The following is a 23,152-nucleotide window of genomic DNA, read 5'->3' as shown; positions in this document are numbered from 1 at the left end:
CAACAGACAAGTAGTACCAAGTAATAGTATAGTATTACTACTTGTGGAGAGACAAATTGCAAAAAAGTCAAGCTTTGAAGAATAATATCTCCCAAGTGATGTAAAGTTTTTTAAAACCGTTTGCACCATGATGCTAGAAAAAAAGAGCTTATCAAAAGTAGATCTGTTATGACTATATTTTAACTATATTTTAACGTTGTTACTGCACGTAAGACACAGTGTTACTGCATAGTGGTCGTCGTGTTACTGCACCGTCCTGGGACGAGAGCTGAGAAGTGGTGGGTGGTGGGGGGGAGTTAGTAGGTGGGTTTGACCGATGGGAGGGGCCTTTGACCGAGGTGGGAGGTGGGTTTTGGGCCTTGGTAAGAAAGGGGAAGTGGGTGTGACCCATGGGAGGGAGGGGGTATAGAATAGCTATTCTATATCCCGGGTGTAGAATAGATTTTCTATATATATATATATATATATATATATATATATATATATATATATATATATATATATATATATAACTACTATACTAGACCCAGGGTGCGTAGTAACTAAAATGCTCCCCCTCACATCCTACCCCCCCCCACCCCCACCCCACCCCACCCCACCCCACCCCACGTGCACCCCAGCACCCCTGCCCCCTCCCCTCCCACGTTTACATTTACAGAGTAAATTATTTTTACAGAGTAAATTATTTACAATCAAATCTACATGCTATATATATAACTCTCTCCCTCTTCCTTCGTAGAAACCGTTCCCCCCACTTTCCCCTCTCTCTCCACTTTTTACGGATTACGCAGCGACGATGATGGCTTGCGGGTGCGGCAGGCGGTTGACCGGCGATTGCAGGACGGCGGCGGGCGGGCGACGGCATGGGCTTCCTCGGCTTCCTGCGCCAGCAGCGAGCGACGGGGATGGCCTGCGTTAGCGGCGGGCGACGGGCTCGCCGGGGCGACCTCCGCCCGGGTCCAGCAGCGGTGGCCGTCCCCCGCCTTGATCCGACATCGGCGGTGGGAGTTTGAGGCGGAGCTGACTTCGACGGCGGTGGGTCGTCCAGACTGGTCGCCGGCGATGGAGGCGTGGTGGCGCATCGTCCGTCCGTGAGTTGGCGCCGCCTCCTGGGATCTGCCCCAACGACCTACCGCCAAATCCAAGCCCTCGACCATGAAGGAACCATTCCAGGAGACCGGTAGCCTCACTGCTCTGGCCTTCCTCCATGACGGCTGAGATCGTGTGGTGGTGGCGGAGAAAAGCCGACGAAGCGGAGACCACATAGAGGAGGAGTTGGAAGAGGATAACTCCCCGTGGAAGCGTTCCAGGAGGCCGACGGCGTGATTTCCTGCCGAGCGGTGGGAGACCGGCGTGTCCTGGGCGCGGTGCACGCGGTCGGCAGAGTTGTCGCCGGCAGCATTCAGTGACGACGTCGCCGACGACGTGCGGTCGCTTCTCCGGCGGTACAAGGTGGCTGGTTGATGTGGGACTACGGTAGTGACATGGACAACGCCGCCGCTGCCAGAGCATTCCTTGCGTGGAAGGAGCAGCCTGTCGTGTGGACGAGTGCGTGGATGCCTTGAGATCGATTGATCCAACAAGTCCAAATCCGCCATTGCTGCAAATGATCGAGCCTGCTATTCATTTGATTTATTTGTTTAATTTGATTCTCAGTTGATTCCTTTGTTCTTTTTTTTTTGAACTAGCTGATTCATTTGTATATCTGAATATTCCATTGACTTGTATAGGAGGTAGTGATAGATTATTTGCTTTACCGGTTAACATTGAATCTCACGTTCTTGATGCATGTTATGTATATATCTGTGTCCTCTATGCAATTATGAGCTTGTTTGCATTAAGAATTCGACCAATGTTTGGAAGAACTGAAAGGATTGGGATTTTACCTCTAATCGAAGAAATAACATTATGATATGCCTACTGCGTTAGTAAATTAAATTACTAATAAAATGAATCAACTGAGAGTAAATGATTTATCGAGAGAAGGACGTGGGTACAAAAATCAGGAATGAGATAAGGGTGGAGAACTACCTAAGAGTAAAACATTTACTGAAAGAAGAAATCAACAGAGAGTAATACATCTATTGAAAGAAGAAATCAACTGAAAGTAAATCAGTAGAGTAATACATTTACCAAAAGGAGAAATCAACTAAAAGTAAATCATTTACTAAGAAAAGGACGTGAGAAGAAAAATCAAGACAGAGAAAAGGTACGAACCAGGGTGTGGGTGGGGGCGGTTAGGGGTGGGGGAGGAGAGAGAAAGGTAGTTTCCTGGGGTAGGAGTGAGGGTGGGGGTGGGTGGGGGTGGGGGGTGGGTTGTGAGGGGAGCATTTTAACTATTACGCACCCTGGGTGCGGTTTAGCGCTGCCCTATATAGACATACTATACTAGACCCAGGGTGCATAATAGCTAAAATGCTCCCCCTCACAAACCCTCCCCCCAACCCCACCCACCCCCCCCCCCCACCCACCCCCACCACCAACCCAGCAGTGTCGCCAATCCCCAACGTACGCAAGATGTACACCATAACCGCCATCCGACGCCATGTGATCGCTACTAAAGATAGAGTTTCCTTGGAAAAACCGAGGCCAGTTGAGATCAGTCTACCTTTCTAGGAGCAGAGCTTAAAAAGATGGGAAATTCCAATGAATTTCGATCACAATCATGTGGTAATAATGGGTTTGAATCAGAGAGACTCGATCTGGAAACTCCTCAATGATTATAACGTGAACTCACAAGGACCCCTTTCTATATCCCGACCGCAACTCATCGAGAGTAATTCATTTACTGAAATCGTACAGACGCACACGTCTCAATTAGTAACGCGCTTACTAGGCTATCATCTATATTGCCGCAGACCACGATCTGTCAAAACGGAACGGCGGAAACAAATCGCCGCAAAAGAGGCGGTTTCCGTTTTACAGTCTCTCTCCTTTATCCTCACACTCAACCGTCCACCGTCATTCCCCACTTACCACGCTCTCCTCCCCGTCTCCGTCGTCTCCGCCCCTCGCCGATTTCGCTGCTACCCCTTAACCGGGTACGGCGGCGTGCACTCCCCCTACCCACATTCTAGTTGCCGACAACCGCGGAGGCCGCATCGAGGAAGTCAACCGCGCAATCGGCGGCTAGCCATGCCAGTGGCGGAGAGCACCCCGACGGCGGCGCTCAGCCGCGAGCGAGGCGGCCACCCCCCAGGCGGCCCTCACTGGTACGTACGGCGGCGACTATCAGACGACCGCGGCAGCCGCATCGAGGAAGTCCACCGCTCCATCGGCAGCTGCTATTCACGGGCGAGGTGGAAAGCATCCAGACGTCGCGACTAGCTGCGACCGAGTCCGCCACCACCCCGGAGACCCTCATTGGTACGCGCGACTAAGGAATCAACAAATGCACACCAGAGATACACTCATTCTAGCAAAGGTTAGTAGAAGCACCTACACTACCTGTCATGCTCATCCATTTCCCTTATCCAATCCAATACCCATTGTTTGACTACATTGTTCAAGATGAGGCGGAAGGGAAAAATGCCAGAGAAGGTTAGGAGCGTCAAGTTCATGGGTTCGCAATCAGAATGCGAGATTGTGCTCGATCAATCCTAGCCGAGCGAGGGCCCAACTACCCGCTCCAAGCGAGCTCGTGCAGACGGAGGAAGTCAACAAGGCGCCGCCAAAAAACATGGCCGAAAGAACCAACAGGATAGAGCCGTGAAGCACGCTGCGCTTGTTGAGGTCAGCCACACTCTATTCTTTGCCACAAACCCTAACCCTTTATTCCATATGTTTGGTTGCTGTCCATTTATTTCTGCATGTGTGGTTGTCGTCTTGTATGATTGGGATTGATGTAGGGACCATGGTACTTCCAAATCTTTCTATTTTTGTCCTTTTCATAAATCTGACAGGAGCTTTGTGTTCTGTGACCCACCATATTTTTTCCCCCACTTGATCTGAATCATGGTAATGCTTTTCATACAATTAAGAGTTAGGATTAAAGGTAAGAGAGATAATGCATGCTTACGATTTAGAGCTGTCACTTGGTTTGTGGGAATTCATTTACCCAACCCACTAGCCAAACAGGGCAATAGTGTAAGAACATACTCAGTGTTAGTAAATGCCTCCCTTTCACCAGAAATGTATCATTTATTACAGTAATTGCTTACCAGACGTGAGATCTGAATACTAAAACATCTAGATTTTGAAATCAAATCAGGGTACTCACACATGTTCCCAACAATCTAGTAGTGAGACGCAAAACTATAGCAAAAAATGATTACAGATGATCCCATTGTTGATGATATAGAGGCTCTTCCATTCGCTTAGTTATCATGTGAAGTAAAATTCATCATTATAACCACTTTAGTTATTCAATTCTATGTCCTAAATGCTAAAAACCATATTTGCATTGTAGCCGCCAGCGACAAAGCATTCTGTCTTTACACGCTGCAGCCCGAAGTTTGCAAATGATGCATGTTGTGCGTTGTCGCCGATACACCGACAAGCTTTGGCAGCGCTTGGCCTGGGTGATCTTGCAAAGATGACTCTCAACGGCTTGGAGCAGCCTGACCTCACCTGCTGGCTAATGGACCGAAAGACCCAAAATCGATGACCATTGACATATCTGAGAATAAGAAGATAGTCATAACTCCATGGAAGGTTAAAACTGTATTGGGGGTCCCATTGGGAGGGGAACCATTGCAATTACCAGACCAAGATATAATGTCAGATGCACTGGCAGACTTGGCTATTGAGCTTGATCTCCCCCCCAAATCCGACATAACGGCCTCTAGGTTGATTGAAGAGATCAAAAATAGGCCCAAAGACCCATCTATGGTTAGGTACTTTATAATGGTCATTGTGAACAAGATGCTGCTGCCATCCACTGGTTTGTATATCAGGCCTAAGGACGCATGGATTGGATCTGACACTCAAAAGGTAGCAAGGATCAACTGGTCGAAGGCTGTTTTTGATGCCCTCCACGACAGCCTTGTACTATGGCACAAGAACAAAACTGGCCCAAGGCAGCAGACATATATACGCTGCTGTGTTGCATTCCTTGTGGTAAGCATCCCTTATTTACCCAACCATTCCATTTCCAATGCAGCTTTCATTTTATAATGTTATTGTCACCCTTCTCTATGCAGCTGTTGTACATCGATAACCTCAAGGTGCCAAAGGATTCATTGACAGTTGATCGCTGCCAAACTCCTCGCATACAGCTCTACACCAAGCAGCTTGTGGAGGATATTTCGCAGGAGGATCGTGTCACTGATTCATCCGGAAACTATGTGTTTGGCAACCTCCCTATGAGCCCTAACCTCCCTGAGAGCCCTATGTTAATATTGCATTGTATTTATCTGTGTAGAAATATAGGGAAGAGCCTGTCAACTATCTAAACTGAAATGCAATGATTTTTTATTGCAGATGAGTGGTATTCTTGGTTCATGCTACAGCCATCCTGACTATGACAAGGAAAAAGAACCACGTGGGGACAACTCTGGCACCCCCTTGCTGATGAGTTGGTATCTGCAGTAGAAATTTCTTTCCCTAGCATGTTTGACACCGTAGGCCCCCATTTAAGTGGTCTCCAAGATGAGCACAAGCAGCGCGTACTGGATGCTCTTGGTGAATATGATCGCTAGTTAAAGTTAAGTGCAGATGCTATTGCCAAACAAATCAGGCTTGTTCAGACGTGCCATGCGCGTGTCAGTGACCATATTGTCAGCATCATCAGGGGTGAAAGCCGCAATCAGCCACCATTGGGTCCACAACCACAACCAGCCTCACATTCACAACCAGACAGCCAACATGGCCCAGTTGCATCCCCAACCAGCGAGGAAGCACAAGACCACCACATTCACAACACCCCGGACATTTCGCCTACCAACTCCCCAGCACCACAGCCCTGTAGGATCATAACACCGGATGCTGCGTTCAATCCGACACCACAGATCACATCCACTGAACCACACCCTCATTTACCAGGGGAGCTTTTTCCGACCATGGACAAGACTGCCATTGCTGATGAAAATCAAGCCCTCACTCCTCAGCCAAATGCGGATTTTCAAGGTGGCTGCGATGTTGGTATTCCACTACAAGGTACTACATTTATAACCCCTTCCTTACACACACAACGAGCTGTGCACAAACTCACTGTTTTTATTTTTTGGTCCTACTCTTACCTGTTATAGTTTTATTTGTGCCAACTTTGGCCAGCATCCTCAATCATTCGCAAGGTGTAATGCCTTCGCCCGCTTTTATGCAATGTTCTCCTAGTTATTCATTTGGTGGCCCGTCAATTCTTATTCCTTGGACAACATTTACCTTCAGCACAAACCATTACTACCACACACTTTAATATTTATGTAACAACAATATCTGTTGCCAATAGGAAGACATGTTCTAATAACAATGATTACAACTGACATCTACATTTTTTCGTTGCACCAGGAATTATTGATTTTACCATGACTTTCGAGGGCACATGCACAACCCAGTCCCATAGTGCAGATGGTTTTGAAGGGCACCACGATCTGCCAGATGTGGACGATGAACATGGCATTGAGACTGACACCTCCATGCAAGGTTGCCAGCGTTTCCAGTTTTTCTTTCCCACTGCATATTTTTCACAACCTTGTGCCACTATTCTCATTTTTTTTGCAAAGTACAGTCACAATCATATTGCAGCACTGCTATATTTCTGCTTCCTATGCATATCTCCCATCTAATTAGCATTTATCTTTACTAATTGATACACATGTGATGTGAGCAATGCAATTACTACCATGGATTTTTTTTGCCAAACTAAAAAACTTACTGATAGTAATACCTTTACTACCAGCACAATACACACACTGATCCTGTATTGCCCCACCTGCAGCACCATCCCATCCAAACCTAGCAACCCATTTACTACAAGTTCATTACATTTATCTTGTATATCAGTTTCCCGTATATATATGTACATTATTCAAAGTCCTAACCAATAATTTCACCAATGTGCTTAGCTCTGTTTACTTAGTAAAATTTCCTTCATATGTATTAGTGACACCTTTTCCCCTACTTTATCGTTGTAACCATGTTCAATAACGTTTGCCAATAGGTTTACTTACTTGTGCCATACCACAAGTAATACTGCAGTTAACGTGACCACCGAGGGCACAAACACAGCCAAATCGCCCTCTGCACATCAAAATGATGGTCACCACCATCATCCAGAAGCAGATGTTGAAAACAACAGCGATTTTGACATCCCCACGCCAGGTTTTCTGCTAATCTAGTACATTTGCTTTACAGTATGGTTTTCATAGCGGCTTTTATCTCACTAGATTTATTTCTTACTTCCTAACTTTTTTGATCATGTGACATTGTCCTCATCTTTTGCAAAATTAAACTTCTTATATTCAGTGATGTTATAGTTCTGCTTTGTATTCAAAGTAATTCAATTTCTACCACCTGTTCTATTTGCCATACTACATTCTGCCACATAGTAAGACACTCACTACCATCACAATACACACACCGGAGCCCTACCTTGATGCAATAACATGCTTTGCCAGTAACACAGTAACTGTCACCTCATTATCAATTTTTTCCTTACCATTCACTTCCAGAATTTTGCATTACTGATATTCTTAAGTAGTAATCTTACTATGGATTCTTTTTTCCAATCTGCTTACCAATGTACTTAACTATGTTCCATTATTTTCTAATACACTCTTATGCATCAGTAATAGTCTTACCCCTATCACACTGCACCCAAGTGCAGCAAACTTTAGTAATAGGTTTACTGGTCTGCATTCACAATGTGGTTGCCCCTCTAAATATACAATATGTAATGGTGCTGATTACTGTTGGTCCAGGAGCCATTGTTCAATTACTCATGGTCTTTACTATATCGATGGCCCAGCTCCATCGCCAACTTCAACCTCATGCTCACTCACACCATCATCTGCATCTAACCCATGCACATCTGTCGGAATCTCTTCCAGCTGATTTCTCAGCCCTTTCATCACTGATGTCGCCCTTTCGAAAGCAACTGACGACCTCCTCCCCCACTTCACTAGCTGTTGTGCATCCAATTACAACACCTTTGTCCTGTATGATAATTTAACACCATCTGGCCCCACTATTGGACGATCACGCCGGTCAAAATTGACATCACTCTTTGCTTCCCTTGAGTAACGACGCAGTACATATGTATGAGGGATCTTCTCAACTTGAACATGCACGAACGCTCTCAGTAAATGGGGACAGAACAAACCTTCAAAATTATGATCGAATCAGCAAATTTTACAAAAAAATGCACAACTCAACTAAAATACTAATATTCTGCCCTAACCTGTGTGCTCCCATTGCATGCACTCACAGCTGAACTGCCCATTAACTACATCCGCCGTTACCTTGAATTGACGTTGGCACCAGTCATGCTTCTCTGAACGCTTGCTGTGAGAAATAATCCATTGTGTCTGGTCCACTCCATATTGCTCAATCCTAAAATGAACACTTTCATCTAGCGTATTCTCGAAAACTTTGAACACTGCACGGGTGTACACTCTAGAAAGCTGCTCTGCAAAAGGCCATGCTGTCTTCACATTTGGTATAGCCTGAAAGACCATGCAAACAAGATTACATCCATTGGTCCAATACAAATAGCAAACATTTTTTTATCAACATTACATTACCTGACAAGCTCGCGTCTCTGCAGCCTCCTTCTCCTTCCTTGAAAGTACCACCTCAAGTATCCTCCGAGCAAACCTGTGCAGCGCTGTTTGGTGGTCTACAAAACTACTCTTCACTAACCTGTTAAAGCTCTCACTCCGCTGTGTCGACGTCATACGGCCACAGTAATCTTCCTTGAAAAAGTCAGGGACCCAACGATGCCTTATATCATACAAATCCCGCAACACTGTACTATCATGCAGCCCAAACTTGTCTATGAACTCTTTCCAGGCATACTCAAATTCAATCGGCGTATATGTCTGGTTAATGCACACCATCCTCTCCGTCTCAATGTCCTTGTGTCTCATAAAAATAGTATTTAGATGGTCTGAGTGGCCGTCTATAATGTGCCACCTGCACAACCGATGGATAGTTTCTGGGAAAGCACGACCAACCGCAATAGCCATAGCAGTGTCTTGGTCTGCAATTTTTCATAAGCAGGCCACCTATCTGTTAGTCACCTGTTCAATAATATTTTCATAAGAGAATACAAACAGTAAAAATTATCTTAGATTATACCTGTAAGAATGCAACGTGGTGTAGGGCAGTCTCCCATGCAATTCTTGAACGTCTCAAATAGCCACTCAAATGATTCAGCCCTTTCATCTCGAAGCAAGGCACATCCAAACAGTGTTGATTGTAGGTGATGGTTAGCGCCTACAAACATGGCCAGAGGCATCCCATAAATGTTAGTCTTGTAGGTGGTGTCAAAAGTAATGGCGTCGCCGAAATCAGCATATTCTGCTTGCATACTAGCGTGGCTCCAAAAGACATTCTTTACCACCCCTTCCTTATCTGTTCTTATGTCCCAGTAAAACTTAGGATTATCCTTCTTGCACTCGTTAAAAAATTTCAACAGCTTGCTTATGTCGTCCGCATTCTCCTCACAAACATTAGCCGCTTTCCTGCAAAAACACTAGTTTAATTAACACTGCAAAGGTATTTTGGCGATAAAGTCAAGAGCGAACATTTAAATGTACCATTCAATTTTTACTACCTGTTTTCCAGATCTCACGTTGTGAAAGGGATGCTTTCACGGTCTCCATGCATATCGGACAGCACACCCATTATACTACTCTGTGGTACGCGGTATTGCTGCATAGTGTCTACAAACTCCATCAATGTGTCACCCCGTTGCTTGTGCGATCTCATGTGCTTCACGGCTGAGGGCGATGGCGTCAACGGGTGGTTGTGTTGTACAACAACATCATCAAAAACCACTGATACCACCTTTCCCTCTATCACAACATTCCTCACCCTCACATATGCGCGGCAACCAATCCTAGCTGATCCACGACGGCGTTCACGCTTAGTCTCATCCCCCCGGTATTTGTTCTTGCCCTCCCTGCTGCAACAAATTTCCCTATATGCTGCCCTGCTCCGACTCGTCCTCACGTCAAAACCAGCGTGCTCTGCGTATTTGTTATAGAACGCATAGGCCATCTTGTACGATTTGAATTCCATGCCAAACTTGGGAACCATTTCATCCGGGACATGAGCTCCCTAATTAATTATTTACATTTCACATCATCATATTGTAATCTTTACATGAGTAAAAACCAATGCAATATACACAGTTCACACTATAAATAAATTGACACTATAGAACCAAAACTATGAACATATCACCAATTTTGAGACTGTCACGAGAATGAGCTCCATAATAAATTATTTACATTTCACATCATCATAATGTAATCTTTACATGAGTAAAAACCAATGCAATGTACACAGTCCAGACTATAAATAAATTGACACTATAGATCCAAAACTATGAACATATCACCAATTTTGAGACTGTCACGAGAAAGACAGCTTACATGAATATGCATGACATTCCTCGTCGGCGTCCTCATATGAGCATCATCTACACATGGAGGGCGATCCGTTCTGGTTGACTCGCTCCCTGTATCTCCTCCTCCATCTCCACCACCCAATTGCTGCAAACCCCCTCGTTGAACATCATCATGTAGACGAACATCGTTGCCTTGCATCAAATGCGAGCGATCTGCGACAAGGGCTGGGACGTGTGATCGCACATCAGATGGCCCGGGATCCTCACCCCCACTCGCCATTGGCTCGACCAAGAACCACGGGCGCCGAGTTCTTCTTGTTGTGATCGGTTTCCGAGATCCCACGTTTATCTCGACACGTATAACCACCTCAGGAGTCAATCTCACCCCTCAAGTCTATTAGTAAGCAATTTATTCCATAAAACCAGCAGAGATAGGCAACCACTTACGATGTACCACCCCCCGCCAACACCACGTAGAAACATAAGTAACTCTGTTACTAAGTTATTTATATGGCCGATTAACTCTTTCCTTAACAAACCGTGCACCAGTAATTCATTTACTGCACGCGTGCGCGTGCGAACATCTCTCAGTTGGTTACAATTTTTTGGTGCGTACAGTCCACACAGCTAGGAGACCGATACGGGGGTGGGGGTTACCGAGGGTGGAGGGGGATGGGGCGGGGGTGGGGGTAGGGGGTGGGGTGGGGGTGGGTGGGGATGGTTGTGAGGGGAGTGTTTTAGTTATTTTGCACCCTGGGTGCGGTTTAGCGATACCCTATATATATATATATATATGTGGTTTTAAAGACAGACATCTAAAGTCGTACAAAGCACGACTACGGCCCTTTTTTTCTCCAACAAAAACTAGATAAACTTTTGGATAAAAGTGGTATGCTTTTCAAACTGCTAAACGGTGTATTTCGTGCGAAAAACTTTCAATGTTCTAAAATATAAGATTAATCTATTTTTCAAGTTTGTAATAACCAAAACTCAATTAATCACACATTATTACCACCCGCTTTATATGAAATACTAAATATTTATCTTCATCTTTATCTTGAGAAGATTTAAACACTACCCACACCCTTCATTCCGAAAAAACCAACCTAATATGTGATGTAACCTAAAACAACGAATCTGAACATACTCTAAATTCGTTGTTATAGGTTATATCACGTTGTTGCTTAGGTTGTTTTTTAGAGGGGGGCACGGAGGGAGTACATGGCTAGTGAGGTTGAAAATTAGGACATGATCATAATTGTCACTATTTGAAAACAGCGAGTATTTTGGCCGAGTTTAGTTCCAAATATTTTCTTTAAACTTCTAACTTTTCTATCACATCAAAAATTTCCTACGCACAAACTTGTAATTTTTTCAGTCACATCATTTCAATTTCAATCAAAACTTTTAATTTTGACGCGAAAACACACCCTTTATTCGATCATCCGAAATCCCTAATCCTTTCGTCCACTCTGCTTGCGCGACTCTCCTTCCGTAGTCCGTACCCTCCTCCCCCCTGCCTCGCCGGCGGCGACCGCACGTGCCCCCCTTTCTCGCCGTCGCGCACCCACCCCCTCGCCGCCTGCCTCTCGCCCTCTCCTCGCGTGCGCGCCACCACCACCGGGGAGGCAGCCGGCGACCGCCGACCGACCGGAAAGGAACGGGACTCCGTCCGACGGCGCGCATGGTGTCCGCCGCGGCGGCGGCGTCGTCGCTCCGCTGCTTCCCTCCCTCCCTCGGGAATCGTGGCCCTGGGGCCGCGACCGCGCGGGGTGGCCTCGTCAGGCTCTCCTCGCGGCGGGCCCGGTCCACGGCCGGCGTGGCGGCGCCGTCGCGGGAGGCGGAGTCGGCCGCCTCGCTGGGCGACCTCACCCGCGTCGACTTCCCTATCCTTGACCAGGTACCCCCACTTGCCTATCAAGCTTTGTATATCATGTTATCTCTATCATCTGAAATGTTTGAAGTTATTCCTGATTATAGACCATTCTTGAAGTCGGTTCATGCCTATTTTACAGTGTTTTCCACTCAAAAGTATGTTGCAGTTGCATATTAAAGACCATCATGTGTTCTCTAGTGATGAAACTTCTCCCCTTTTACCATACTGGGTCTGGTAGTTCAGTACAGTACATGATTGCAGCCATTAGCATCTCTGTTACTATCTTGGGTCTCAATGTTGATACCGGCATTCAGAAATTGCTTATGGAGCGCTTCTTATTGAGAACCAATGTTCGATTTCCTAGTTACCTTGTCAACTTCATGCCTCATTTTCTCTGAATGAAATGCCACATAAGTTGTTCTTGCTGCTTGCTAACAAAAAGGAAAACGATGTTGGTTAGTGGGTTGATGCTACTGTGTTGGAGAATGAATGCCTAGTTTGATTTAGGCTGTTTCTTGTAAACTTTCCTTATATGCGGATACTTATTTAAAAGTCTTCTTTGATTAGACCAATTATTTGAACTCATTTTTGGACAAATATGGGGCTTCATTTCATTGTAATTGTTCTGACTATTATCTAGTCTCTTGGTAATAATCACTGTGGAAAAATCAACATTGTTTACCTTTTTCATATGTTGGTCACTGCTCCATGTTGCAACTTTTAGTGTAATCTATAATTGGTTTTCTGTTGATCTGATTACTCGCTATTCCTTGTGCATGATGAGACACACTATTATTTTATTCGTTACCTTTATGCTTTGCCTTGAATTGTTGTGGCTGCTGTGTGTTCTGTGACCTTAGGGGGTGCAATTAGTTTCTGTAGTTTTATTTTGTTGCAACCAATAACCTTTTGTTTTCTTACTTAGAGAGAGATGAGCTTTATATCATATTGTTGTCTCTGGTACGCTTACCACTGGGAGCGTGTGGGTTGATGCCAGACTCATGTACTTTGTAAATTGATTCAATTTTTGTTAGTTCTGGTGCACTTTTCATTATGAATGTGTGGGTTGCTACTAGATTGGTGTAATTTTTAAGCTGATTTACATTTGTATTAATTCAAGTCAATTCTTATTTATTCAGTGAAGCATGTGAAAGCTCCATGTTTTAATGATTGATTTTAAAGTAGCTGTTTGACATGGTTGTTGTAGTCAATGTAGCTTGAGGAATTGTAATGTTGACTTTTCTGTTGACATATTGGATTGTCATTCTTGTTACAAAAAAATATTAGCCTTGGAGTTGCCAGATAGTAATCTTGGCATTGAAGGTAGGAAAATTCCATTTTATCTGACAATTGAAACTTGCAGGAATTTGATGGTTCCAAATTAGTGTACTTCGACAATGGTGCAACTTCGCAGAAACCTTCTTGTGTAATGAAAACTTTGGATGAGTATTACCGGTTTTACAATTCGAATGTTCACCGTGGAATTCATGTTCTCAGGTAGTTTTTACATTTATCAGTTATGCCTTGTATGTGTTCAGTGTTTGTGCTTATATAAATCATGTGCCCCACTGATATGCTTGTTTCATTGGCATCAGTGCAAAGGCTACCGATGCATATGAGAGTGCAAGAACAAAAGTTGCAAATTTTGTCAATGCAGCTAATAGTAGAGAGATTGTTTTTACACGTAATGCTACTGAAGCTATCAATTTAGTAGCATATTCGTGGGGCATGTCCAACTTAAAACAAGGAGATGAGGTGAGTCCTCTATTTTTGACCAGCTGATTAATGTGTTTTAGGCTGACTGTACCAGCTGTTGTAGTTTTATAGTGCATGTAATTGTACAAATTGTGTTTCTTCTAATGTTAAGTACTTAAGTTTTTGCTTCAAGTGCTTAGTCAAAATCATTTTCCTTTTTTTAGTCTGGACTCTGGAATTACCAGATTCTTCATCTAATCAAATGCACCTGACCATTGTAGTTAACTCATCCGAATTTCACCAAGTGTCATTATTTGGTATATATCATCTGAAGTTTGTAGTCTTTGTTGTACCCTCCTGATAAGAACTGTCTTCTATTTTGTTGGCCAGATTGTTCTTACGATTGCAGAGCATCATAGCGCTATTGTTCCTTGGCAATTTGTTTCCCAGAAGACTGGTGCTACTTTAAAGTATGTTGGGCTAACCAAAGAAGGGTTTCCAGACATTGAGCAGTTGAAAGGTCTTCTGTCAAACAAGACGAAGATTGTTGTTGTTCATCATGTCTCAAATGTACTCGGTAAGTTGATGTTTTTTTAAAGAAAATATTGTTGAGGTTTTGAAACATCATATTGATCCTTAACTGTAATTGTGATTCCTTTTTTAATGAAACGATCATAGGGTTGGCTTTGTTTGATACTGGCATTGCCAAATTTTTGTAGGGTGGAGATGTAGTTGACGTGTTTGGTTTGATGCCAACACTGTATGGGCAATGCTGAAATTTTAGTAGGGTAATGTTTAGATGAATTGTTTGGTTTGCTACCTTACCATAATTTTGGTATTGTACCAAACCAAACAAGCCATTAGATTTTGTCTTAGAGCTAAAACATGATTGTGGAAAAGACATGTTTTTTATGGCTAACGAAATAATGAAAATGGATAACAACAGAAGTTAGTGTTTGTCCAAAGATATTACAGTTAATGACAGAATATTTAAAACAAATGTTTATTATAACACCCCTAGGTATTGACATACCTAGAGAGCTATCATCATTTGACGGCACTGCAGGAAACAATAGGGGTTGAAGCTGAATTGGGAAGAACCATCTGCACAGGACCCTGCAAAAGAAGAATTATACCTCTGCCACTTATAGAATCTGGGTTCTGTTTGCATACCACAACCATGTTGCCAACCCTGTTGCACATGCAATCTCTCAAAAAAGATACACTATGCAGAATGGCAGTTCTTCCCACATTTGAAGCTAATGCAACCTTGCTCTATTAGTGCTAAGCGAAGAAATGAGATTCCGAAAGCATGGTTCTGAATAAGACTTAGCTCCTAACTCCTTGGGCCTGAAAGACTGTTGAGTGTGGTTTTGCTCATAGTCACAAAGTTCCTGGATCGATGCGATCGAGGAACGTGGTATGCTTCTTGTGAGAGGTTTTTACAAGGTGGGGATGAAAATGTCCCGTGTTCCTGGAACATGGAAGATGTTCCTGGGTTGAGGAATGCTTCCTTCGACCCTGTTTTCTGTGACTTTGGTTTTTTGCTTGGACTTGTTGAATGGGGATCGCTGGTAATTCTTTTCTCCCTCCTGGTGAACTCTCTTCTGATCACTAGTCACTACTATTGCCACTGGCACTCCTAGTTCTCTTGTGCAGCAGTAAGTTGGATATCTCCAACTCCTAGTCCTCTAAAGAAACTCCTGCCCTTAATGTTCCACACTTCCCACATTAGGCACAGAGGACAATGCTGCTAAAGTTTCTGTCATGCTCATCCAGTCTTATTTTCTTCCCAGATATGATTCAGTTCATCATTAATCCTGTTCCCTCAAGAATCCGGGTGATACTTCCCTGAAGAACTAAAGAATAACCTTTCAAGTGATAGCATCATGCGCAGGGGTTCAGGCTTCACAAATCACTCTTATCATATTTTAGCCCGACCAGTTAGCTGGAAAGACAAAAAATAATCTTCTCCTCTAGTGTCGTCCTAGATCCTTCTCATCTTGTGTAGTGTAGCTAATCTGCAGCATTGTTTTTGTGGTATCCTGAGTTCCTGACTCCCTGACCTAAATTGAGTGAAAACTCCACCAAATGAAATATATAGACTAGACCTACAGCTTGTCTGGACCATGTGACTTGATTTCATATGGATTTTTAATCCTAGATTTCAAAACAGCGTTTCATCCTATGGATCAGGAAATTAAATTCAAATTAGCAGCGAGCAAACTTGATTTCTACTTGAAATTGATCCATCTAGGGACTAACTAGAGATTACCCTTGCTGTGAGGAAAATCAAATTTAAATTGCCCCAATTATCTCATCAAGTGGCACAGGCCTAATTCTTCAGCAAGATCTCCTGCATCCAGTTTTCCTGGAGCTTCTGGTTCAGCCAGTGGTGCCGTTCAGATGATGGTAGCTCTCTTGGTTTGCAGATACCTAGGGCATTACATTTGCATTAGAGCCTGTATATGATAAAGAGTAGTTTCTTTGTCACGTAACGAGCTGAAATTAGGTTCATGGTAACGTTGAATTAGTCTGTTTCTTACTGTATCGTGAACTATGGTGTATGGTATTCTGGGAAATTTTCCCTGATTGAATCCATATCCAGTTCTCATTTCATGTGATGTCTGCCTAGACAGCACATTTGGTAACATGGATCTTCATCTTTTCCAGGTTCAATGCTTCCTATTGAGGATATTGTAACATGGTCAAACAGAATTGGTGCTAAAGTTCTTGTCGATGCTTGTCAAAGTGTTCCTCATATGCCTGTCGATGTTCAGAGGCTTGGTGCAGATTTTCTTGTTGCATCATCACACAAGGTTTTATTATCAATTCTTTGTTCTAAATAAGTTTGTAATCATTGAGAGTAGCGCAATAATTGACTTTGACAAGTTATGGGCTAAACTTCTCAGATGTGTGGCCCTACAGGCGTTGGATTCTTGCATGGAAAGTTTGACCTCTTATCATCCATGGAGCCTTTCTTAGGTAAGATACTGTAGGACACTAGAAATTTGCTCACTCTATTATCAGAAGTTAAGTTGGATAGTTAGCATCCATTGGTGAAGCATGGCCATGACTAAGAGGAAGTATTGTTTCCTGTTCTCGGGGAAGTATTGTTCTATAACTACCCTCGAAATTCTGATTTCCTTTCAGGTGGTGGTGAAATGATTGCAGATGTGTTCCAAGACAAATCCACATATGCTGAGCCTCCTTCTAGGTGAATCATATTGTGACTTCTTACTTTGATCATTCTAGATTTCATCATCTATGTCATATCGTCTTAGGAAAGTTGGTGCACAATGTATATCAGTCTAGATCTTTCATGAACTATATCATAATCTTCTGGAGGAAAGTCAGTGCAGAACAATAAAATATCTAAAGTGATTAATAGTACAATGTAATACAGCAGAATCATTTGGTCATTTTGAATAATGGTTATCACTAATATTTCTCGGATCTCCCAAGCTGTTGTGTGGAAACAACTGCCACACTCTTCTTACTTTCCTAACAAAGATATGTCTTTCTTTCCTCTTCATTTTCTGATATAAAATTGATTTGTCCCATAAGACCAAGAATATGAAGATAACATGTTGCAGATTCCTAGACATGTGAACCATAATCATTTCACCAAAAACTTGATTGTGTTAGAAAGTTGATATGTTATAGATTTTATTACTAATTCACTATGTTAGAAAAGTATCTCCCTTGTCCACATTTCTTCCAAGATTGCCTCTGCTTTATATTATCTGTCAGTAAAATTGAAATGAATCCCTTTTGGAATTTCATGGGACTTCAAAATAATTGCTAGTGGTGGCTGTACCTTTTTTCTTCATTTCATATCTAGGGATTCTAATTGTAGTTGTTCTGAAAAGATTTGAAGCTGGAACACCTGCGATTGGAGAAGCTATAGGATTGGGAACAGCAATTGATTATTTGTCACAAATTGGCATGCAGAAGATCCATGAGTATGAGGTCAGAATAAACTGTTTATGTTTTACCTCCTTGCATTGTTCTCAAATGTACTTTATTGTCGTTTCAGAAAAACAAAAATATTGCTCTATGTCATCATACTGTGCTTATTCTGGTCTTTAGAAAGGTTTCAGCTATTTATAACATTCTCACAAGTGTTATGTTTTGCCATCCAGAATGAGTTGGCGACCTATCTCTATGAGAGCCTTATTGCTGTTCCAAATGTTCGGATCTACGGTCCAGCTCCATGCCAAACTGTTCACCGCGCCCCATTATGTTCTTTTAATGTTGAAAATGTTCATCCAACAGATATTGCCGAAATTCTTGACTTCCAGGTATGCATTCTGTCAACCACTAACCTCAGATGCAAATGCTAGTTTTGAGTTTTATGAGTACTAGATGAATAAGCGCAGCGTGACGCCGCGCCCGTTAATGTGTACATAATGTTAGTTGAAAGTAACTAAACAAGCTTTGCCAAATCATAAGACTTGAAATCTCTTACAAAACATAAGTTTATATCCAAGGCAGTCCTTCCATCCTGTAATCAAATCTGAGTTTAGAAAACAGTATTGGTCTATATACTATGCTACAAAGCATCGGTCCACAGAAAGACACGCATTAGACACGCATTTGAGATGACAAATCCATAGAAGTCAATAAAATCCGCATGAATAATTGCCGATGAGTCAATGACTTACAACAGCCTCTCAAGGCCACATCATCACAATTACAGTCTTCCATTTGACATAAAGAAATCTGAATAATGCATCCCATATTTTTACAATTCTGCGGACAAAGACTGAGGTATTGAGGTAGGCATCTATTACCTTATATTCTTCTAGTCTCAAATTCCTTCGTATGTTTATACAAAATGCATTAATTTGCAAGTTAATTTCTTCAAAAAGAGAAATATTTAGGGCAACAAGAGAACTCAAGTCACTTCATCAGCTTGAGAGGATGGTTATTTGCACAAACAACTTGAGCTAGCCATCGACCTTAACATCCAGTTTAATGGTTTATAACCAATTATTTACTTTTTTTAAGAAAGGGAGGTTTCAACCCAGTCAGAAATACATATTAAAAAAATGAAAAGACATCAGCTAGTGATCAACCTAGAAAATTATATCAAACAGCACAGGAAGTCAAACAAAAGGAATAAGCCTAATTTCTTATATTGCAATGCTCTGCTTTCTGAAATTTCTCCTATGAACCAAAAAAAAAAGAAGCATGCTCTAAACAGCGATGCTATGATGGGAAAATAGATCATGCTCAGTATTTTCTGCTGCTTCCTGCTAGCCTCCTTTTTGCTGGTTGTTTCTTCCAGAGGGAACTGGGACATCAAATGGCAGCCAAAACAGCTGACCATGGAGCTGTCATCTCAAAGTGGCCATTTTCAGCTCCATGTACTTACCTTTGTTCTTCCAAGCTTGACTGAAGTAGTAGTGGATGTCACCATTTGATTATATCACAAATACTGAAAAGTAACTTATGCAGAGATTTAGAAGTAGGTGCTTAACAGCATAGTCAATCCATGGACCTTGTATTAAACCTCTGTAATTCATGTAAAAGATAATTGAACCAAGAACATAAACACAAAATTCATAAACCTAATCCTTATGTCTCAACACTCAAAAGCCCAAAGCAACCACTTTGCATTGTACATCTGGAAATTATTTTATAATCAGAATAAGAACACAAAGAAGCATACTTCGATGCCAACATACTGAACACTGGAAATACATCCTAAGGAGCACAACCTGAGTATGTGTATTGATCAAAAGACATCGATAATGCTCAGCAGCTAAGTAGTGTAGCAAAGAAGAACATCCCAAATAACTGCAGAGTAGAACTCTGTAAGAGGTGAACAACAGAACAAAGTAATCGGTGGTGATACCTTTTCAATGGACCGTTGCTTTGAAATACAGATCTGATAGCATCATAAGAGCAACCGAGCAAGCCAGGAATAAAAATCTAAATAAGTGTTTTCACAGAGTTGTGCATTATTTTAAAATTAAAGTAAAAATTGAATACAATCACTCACTAAAAAAAAGAACATTCTGTGATTTGAGTAAGTAATAGCAAGGGCGCACAACCAAAATGCCCCCAGTGGAATCCGCAACCTCCTGGCGCAAGCGCCGGGAGTAGCGGCTGGTTGGCTGCACGAGACCAACCAAGCACACAGCCTTGCTGTCAGCTAAAAGAGGAGGCAGAGAAAGAGATGAGAAGTGATTGAAGACCTCAACTCACCGCAGATAAGAAGGATTGGCTGAGCCCAAATCCTTGCAGATCTAGCCCCAACGGTGGGCAAATCAATTGTTTACCAATGTGGACAGCCAGGCACCGTGTCCTTCACCTTCCCCTCCAAAGAACCAAATCACAATACAAAGATGACCGTAGCAGGACTCTTCTCGGTGGAGTCGAGGTTTGTGTCGAGGCATAAACGCTGGTGGCGCCGTCGGTGGAGGCGGCCGCTGAGATGTCGGGGTTGAAGGAGGCCACTAGTCCTTTTCATCACAGTCGCCGTCATCGTCATCGTCGCAGCCACCGTCGCCGTTGTCGTCATCGTCGTTGCAGCCACCGTCGCCGTCGTCGCCGCAGCCACCGCCGCCGTGGCGACTCGCTCCCGCCTGCCTAAACCCACCGCCGCCAGTCCCGAGGGCGGAGGCGGGCGGATCGGCGTGCTGCCGGTGTTCCCGCTCCCGCCAGGCCACTCCCAAGGATGGAGGCCGGTGGATTCGTGCGCCATCATCTCGCAGGTGGGGGAGGATACTTTTGGGGGGCAGCGGAGTGGTTGAGGCAAGTGAAGTCGTCGCCGACGGCCGGCCCGATGCCAGCGTTGGAGGAGGCCACTCCCGTTTTCGTCGCAGCTGCCGTCAGCATCGTTGTCGTCGGCAACCACCATCGCCATCGTCGTTGTCGCAGCTGCCGCCACCGTGGCCGCTCAAACCCGCCCGCCTAAGCCCGCCGCCGTAGCTCCTGAGGGCGGAAGCGGGCAGATCCGCGCGCTGCCGTCGCTCCCGAGCACGGGAGGCGATGGATCCGCACGCCGCCGTCCTTCCCAGTCGCGCCTGGCCGCTCCAGAGGACAGAGGCCATCGGATCCGCGCGCCGCCGTCTCTTCCGAGAACGGGGGGCGGCGGATCTGTACGCCGCCTTCCTTGCCCCTACACTCCCCCCTTTCCGACGACGGGGCGTACACAAGGACGGACGACGTCGGCAGCGGCGGGTGGAGGGCGGACGACGACGGAGGCGACTGGGGAGGGTGGACGGCAGCGGGGGGAGTTCCTGTTTTTATGTCAGTTTTCTCCTCCCCTCCGCCTGAAGCCTCCGCCGCAACCACTGCCGACGCCGCGCCAGATCCGGAGGGGAGGGCCGCCGCCGCCAGCGCCACCCCCCTTATGGCGGAGCCACCGCCGCATCCACCCTCCGCGTCGCCTCCACCGGATCTGGGAGGAGGGAGGGGAGCCGCCGCTGGCTCCACCCTCCGCGCCGCCGCCGCCACAGCCCTCCGGCCGGAATCTACGCGCGAGACCGCTGGGAAGGGATGGGAGGGGAGGAGAGGAGAGGGAGAGAATGGGGGAGGGTTTCCGGATTGGGGGTTTAGCGTAGGACTTTTTGCCGAAAAGCCCCTATGTTTTTTATGTTTACAGCGCTACCCCTAGAAGCGGAATTTTCTCTTCTTCGCATTGTATTTTTCTGAAAGACAAGGGGTTATACGTAAGAAACAAAACGGGATGTCAGTCGGCGCGAGGACGTATGCGATATTCCGTGCAAATACGAGGAGTTTTTTACAAAAAGCCCAGCCCTCTCACCGGTAGCAGCCCCTCCACCTTAACCGGCACGCATGCACACCACCACAGCGCCCAAAATTTGATTAACCAGCGCACCTCTTATGGGCGTTTGCCCCCGCTGGCGCGAGGAGGAGGGGTTAGCAGCGACGTGTAAAACAACGAGATAGCCCAAAAAAAATTCAAAAAAATGAGAAAAACGGTGGGGTTAGGGGAGTTATTGATTGATGATACGGTTACTGCTCGCTTGCTAGCTCTGTAAATTTTTTTGGATTAATAAAGAAACACTTTTCTGATAACTTTCTTATTCACACCATATTCCTTTTAAGTATTTATGTTCTGTCTCATAGCTGTTTGTATTCAGCTGTACTTTACCTAGTTTCGACTGCAAACACAAAAGGGTTTAAAAATTTTACATCATGTATTATTAAGAAATTATGACTTCCAGCATCCAAAGCGTAAATATTTTCTTGTGAAAAATTCTTAAATGTTTCCATCTGCTTCAAGAAGGGTTATCTTCTCAATAGCCTTCCCTGAACAGCATGTTGTTTAGTAAAGTTATTTGTTATTGTGCCTTCTTCAATTTATTTTTCTAGCCCTTGCAATGTAATATTGATGAACTATTTGTTTCAGCATGGCGTGGCAATTCGGTCAGGCCATCATTGTGCACAGATATTGCATCGAACTCTTGGTATCAATGCAAGTGCTCGTGCTAGTCTTCACTTCTACAATACCAAAGAGGAGGTGGATGTCTTTGTCGATGCGCTGAAAGATACTATTGATTTCCTTACTTCTGAACACTAGTACCACGGTTCGATTAGTATACGGCATTCTCCCTTTTTACAAGTTTCAGGTTGACTTTATCTAGCCAAGGGGTCATACAATTACAAAATGAAACAACCAACCAAAACATGTGTATTAGATTGCCTACTTTGGCCTTTCTTGTAAATCAAGTCCCTTTTTCTCCCATCCCTGAAATTTTGCAGAAGCTGAATTTGTACAACAGAATAATTTAAGTGTTGCAGCAAGCTGTGAGAAAGCTCATGACCTTGAAGGTTTATTTGTAAATTATGCTGACCTGTATGTTCTCTTCGTTGAAAATCATAAACAAGGTTACACAAGCATAAACAAGTTTTTTTTTTTTTTAACACGTGATGCCTTCAGTTTCCTGTTGGAATTTTTTGAACGACATTTACCTGTGAGGGGGCGACAGTAGTTTCCTGTTGGAATTAAGCTGTTTGCCTGTGCTATTCGTGCTTCAAATGGTACTTACGTTTTTCTTATGGAGGGTCACCATATCATATTCAAGGAT

General features: G+C 43.9%; 1 protein-coding gene across 1 annotated transcript; it reads left to right on the top strand.

Annotated features, from left to right (window-relative positions):
• The first annotated feature begins 11,971 nt into the window (after positions 1 to 11,971).
• On the top strand, positions 11,972 to 22,991 carry LOC127757682 (cysteine desulfurase 1, chloroplastic). Its single transcript, XM_052283249.1, has 10 exons — positions 11,972 to 12,413; positions 13,753 to 13,886; positions 13,985 to 14,144; positions 14,475 to 14,661; positions 16,758 to 16,903; positions 16,997 to 17,069; positions 17,238 to 17,301; positions 17,957 to 18,056; positions 18,230 to 18,388; positions 22,474 to 22,991. The coding sequence occupies exons 1-10, from the start codon at positions 12,198 to 12,200 to the stop codon at positions 22,642 to 22,644; spliced, it is 1,410 nt and encodes a 469-aa protein (XP_052139209.1). The 5' UTR covers positions 11,972 to 12,197; the 3' UTR covers positions 22,645 to 22,991.
• Positions 22,992 to 23,152: the final 161 nt, after the last annotated feature.

This window comes from Oryza glaberrima, chromosome 12 (assembly GCF_000147395.1).
Source record: "Oryza glaberrima chromosome 12, OglaRS2, whole genome shotgun sequence".
NCBI lineage: Eukaryota > Viridiplantae > Streptophyta > Magnoliopsida > Poales > Poaceae > Oryza > Oryza glaberrima.
Note: the sequence above shows the minus strand (reverse complement) of the source record. Positions and strands in the feature narration are given on the sequence as shown.

Coding starts and splice junctions, on each gene's coding strand:
- LOC127757682 (XM_052283249.1), top strand. CDS start 12,198: ATGGTGTCCGCCGCGGCGGCGGCGTCGTCGCTCCGCTGCTTCCCTCCC. Junction 12,414..13,752: donor ACTTCCCTATCCTTGACCAG/GTACCCCCACTT, acceptor TGAAACTTGCAG/GAATTTGATGGTTCCAAATT. Junction 14,662..16,757: donor TCATGTCTCAAATGTACTCG/GTAAGTTGATGT, acceptor CATCTTTTCCAG/GTTCAATGCTTCCTATTGAG.